Source organism: Elaeis guineensis, chromosome 11, assembly GCF_000442705.2.
Source record: "Elaeis guineensis isolate ETL-2024a chromosome 11, EG11, whole genome shotgun sequence".
In the NCBI taxonomy this organism is placed as follows: Eukaryota; Viridiplantae; Streptophyta; class Magnoliopsida; order Arecales; family Arecaceae; genus Elaeis; species Elaeis guineensis.
In genome coordinates, this window is record NC_026003.2 from 102,080,077 (window position 1) to 102,084,046 (window position 3,970).

General features: G+C 38.7%; 1 protein-coding gene across 1 annotated transcript; it reads left to right on the forward strand.

The window, feature by feature from the left end:
* Positions 1-215: 215 nt before the first annotated feature.
* Positions 216-1,098, forward strand: LOC140852654 (thaumatin-like protein 1). The gene is given in 2 exon segments (XM_073246226.1): positions 216-765; positions 768-1,098. Coding segments are annotated over 2 exon segments (507 nt in total). The 5' UTR covers positions 216-368; the 3' UTR covers positions 878-1,098.
* The last annotated feature ends 2,872 nt before the right edge of the window (positions 1,099-3,970 follow it).

Here is a 3,970-nt window from a genome sequence, read left to right on the forward strand (position 1 = left end):
CCATCTCCTCTCTCTTGCATTCGGAATCCCTCCAACGCAAGCCTTCTAGTCTCAATGGCCAACGCATCGCTCTCTTCGCCATTTTCTTCGCTGCCCTCCTCGTCCATGGTTTGTTTCACGATCCATTTCAAGGCCTTAGCCTTGTCTTCCATGTTACAAAATCTATCTAACTTCTACTAACAAAATCTATCTAACTTCTAAATTTTCAGGTGGGTTCAACTACGTTCACCTTCCAGAACAACTGCCCCAACACGGTCTGGCCTGGCATACAGAACAACCCTAATGTCCCTGCATTCCCGCAGACGGGCTTCGAGCTCGGCGCCTCGGCCTCCAACTCGATAACCGCCCCATCCAATTGGGCCGGCCGGATGTGGGGCCGGACCGGCTGCTCCACCGACGCGTCGGGGAGATTTACATGCCAGACCGGTGACTGCGGCACCGGGCAGGTCGCATGCAACGGCAACGGCGGCGCCCCACCCGCCTCGCTCCTCGAGTTCACCCTGCAGGGCGATGGCGGAAAGGATTTCTACGACGTGAGCTTGGTCGATGGCTTCAACTTGCCGGTCTCCATCGCTCCACAGGGTGTCTCGGGTTGCACCACCACATCATGCTCGGCGAACATCAACTCCCAGTGCCCGGCAGTGCTGCAGCTGACGGTATCCGGTGCCGTCGTTGGCTGCAAGAGCGCTTGCCTGGCTTTTAACCAGGACCAGTATTGCTGCACTGGACCCTATAACAGTCCGCAAACATGCAAGCCGACGAGCTATTCGAGTTCTTCAAGAGCGAGTGTCCTCAAGCTTACAGTTATGCTTTTGATGATAGCAGCAGCACCTTCACTTGCACTGGGGCTAATTACCTCATTACCTTCTGTCCTTGAGAAGATTTGGTATCTCACCAATCATTGTTTCTACACTCTAATAATAATGTAAGAATAAAGCCCAAAATCCGGAGTGGTCGTGGGGCTCTGAAGTGGTGCAGTCATCCATCGACAGAACAAAATAATTCTTATTTCAAATAAATAAACTTACATTTACCCATATGTTTGAGGTAAACATACTCCAAAGTTGTATGAAGGGCAATAATAATTGGATTACGAGATATTTCATGTGCATTGCAAGTGCCAAATTCTAGTTTCCTAACCCATGTAAGTCATCATCTACAGTTTCTGAACCCCATTCCATGCTCCAAAACTGCTGGTTATCCATATTTATCCGTAAGTTCTGTGTATATGTATATATTATATATTGGTATGTATATATGTGTGTCGATACATGCATGCATGCTCTAATCAATTCAAACTTTTGATTAGGAGAGAGGAATGATAAGAGGGTATAAGTGCTTGAACGTAGGTGTATGATGGAATCACAACCGTCTATATTTCACAACGTCTATATTTCCTCCAGTGTGATAATATTTGTCAAAGTTTATCTTCAGATCTATTGCATCTGCCCACCAAAATTTCCTTTAGGTTCGAAAATATAGGGTTGCATCGGATGTAAAAGAGTTCCATCTTTATGGTTAAGTTTAATGGGCATGGTAATTGATATGTTAACCAGATTATTTTTTTTTTTTTTCTTGTAGTTGCCTGTAAACCTTGCTTTGATCATAGGATAAAGCTAAATAAATAGGGATGGCAACAGATATGGATAGGATCAGCCAATTTCTGTATCCATTCCATAATTAAAAATCATATATCCATATCCATCTTTTATCCACTTCGAATCAGAACAAGTAGAGATGCGGATCATATCGCATGGGTCAAATATATATAAACATGATAAAATAATAATAATTTTAAAAAAGATATATAGATTGAGGTTATATCAGGTTAGATTCGGAGCAGGACATATTATTATCTGTATCCAATTTGAACTTACTTCAAATATTTTTTTGGAATCTATATCCACTCCGAATTCTAACAAGATCAAGTAAAACCTGCTCCATCTAGATCTGATTGGATGGATATTCGTCGGATCGACTAAAATTGTCATCTCTATAAACAAATATGCATGTTGTGTAGATCCGACTAGCACAATGCTAATATGACACTCTACTTATCCAAATATATTTTTTTATATATAATAAGGGATGCCCAAAAAAAACCACCCAACTTTATTAAAAAGGATGGATATACAATACAAAGTTTTTAGAGAAACAGCTCAAGTGAAATAGTTCTATAGGGGTGTTTGGTGACAAAAAAAAATCACCATGGTAATCTAAGATCATGGGTGATTCAAATTCTGGGATAGTCTGATCCCTAGTAATCTAAGATCATTATATTTGGTTAGTCATAGTATAGCGACTAAAGATTTTGGTTATGTACAAGTAACTTATTTGATCTGCTATGGTAATAGAAGATCACCGATCAAATAATATCAAAAATATCCTTAACATATCTCAGATAGAAAGAAAAAAATGATAGAAAAGAGACGAAAGAAGAAGAAAGCCTTAGATTACCATGATTGGGTTGAGAAAACAGAATCACCATTTCGAGTCACCTTCTCAACAAAACTTTGGGAGTTCGAATTGAGGATTGGGACAGAAAAATTTTTAGATAAATATCTAATAATTTTTTTTTCTTTCTAATCATCACAGTGAGAAAAGAAAGGATTTTCTTCTCTTTCATTGAGATGATGGCCCAACTACCCATCCAGCACGTGTAAAGAATATCGCATATATGCACGAAAAAATATCGTGACAAAAAAATAATTTTTTTCTTTCAGAAAGTCTCTTGATTATAAAAGTATTTTAGTTAACATATTTTAAGATAAGATCACTGTGATGGACTGATGTTGGATATCCATTCTCAATAGCGGATTTCCTATCACTACATTGGATGGTGATTTAAAGAGTGGGGGTGATTTGAAATTACTACCATGCAACCAAACATGGTGATCTCATCACCTCTATCCATATTATCCTTGATCTTAGGTGGATCACCCCATATCAAATGCCCCGTATGGGTTTATACTTAAATTACCAACAAAAATCATGGAAGTGAAGAAAAAACTAGATAACGGAGACCAATAAAACCTATCTTGATGCTGTGGTGCCAAAGCCAATCCTTGGAGAGTTTTTGAAACAAAAATTGAAGAAGAAGCTACCCTAGATCCACATGATACATGTTTGTTCTAGCTAACAAAATAGGTCTAAAAAGTAAGCTAATAGTGAATGGACCAATAAAGTATATTAGGCTTAAAGCCTTGCCTCACTAGTGATCATCATCATACAAGGAGACTTAAATGTGAATAAATGACAGGCAAGTACTTACAAAAGCAATTAGCTTGGTGGATATCTGAATTTTTGACCTCTAGCATACTTATTTTTGGTACTATTTTAACGGAACACTAGACTATAACAGCATGATCAGTTAATAAGGAATAGATTATCAATGCTTTCAAGCTTAACAATATCCATTTCCAGACATGGGCACATGCATAAACACTTATATACACACTCAAAACTACATATAGTAAGTCATCTCATGTGAAATAAATAGATACTAAAATTTTTTCCTTGTTTACCACCATCGGCTGTTGGTTTTGGCCAGATTTCATTATCTCCCAAAGTCTCTTGAAGCGATACATGGGGATATGGCCACTAGTTAGAGGCTCGACCATGATCTAGGTCGAGTCTAATGTGGTTTCTTCTTATTCTTTTTTCTTTCTTTCTAGTTGGCTACCACCACTATCACTGCCACCTTCTGCTACCACCGCCACTGTCATGTCGATTTTCATTATGATTTTCATAGAATGCCCATTATTGGCAATGCTTATTTTGAATATGTTGAGTTCTTACTTCTTGATTTATGAGTTGAGTCATCTGGACATGATCCACCAGGATTGCCAGGTGTTGTTACTTGGATAGTAGTATCCTTTCTCTCTCATAACTTTTTATCACGACCACGGTCAATTTATGATCTCTTTTGGTTATCGATTTTGATTATATATGGATGCAATCGATCAAACGA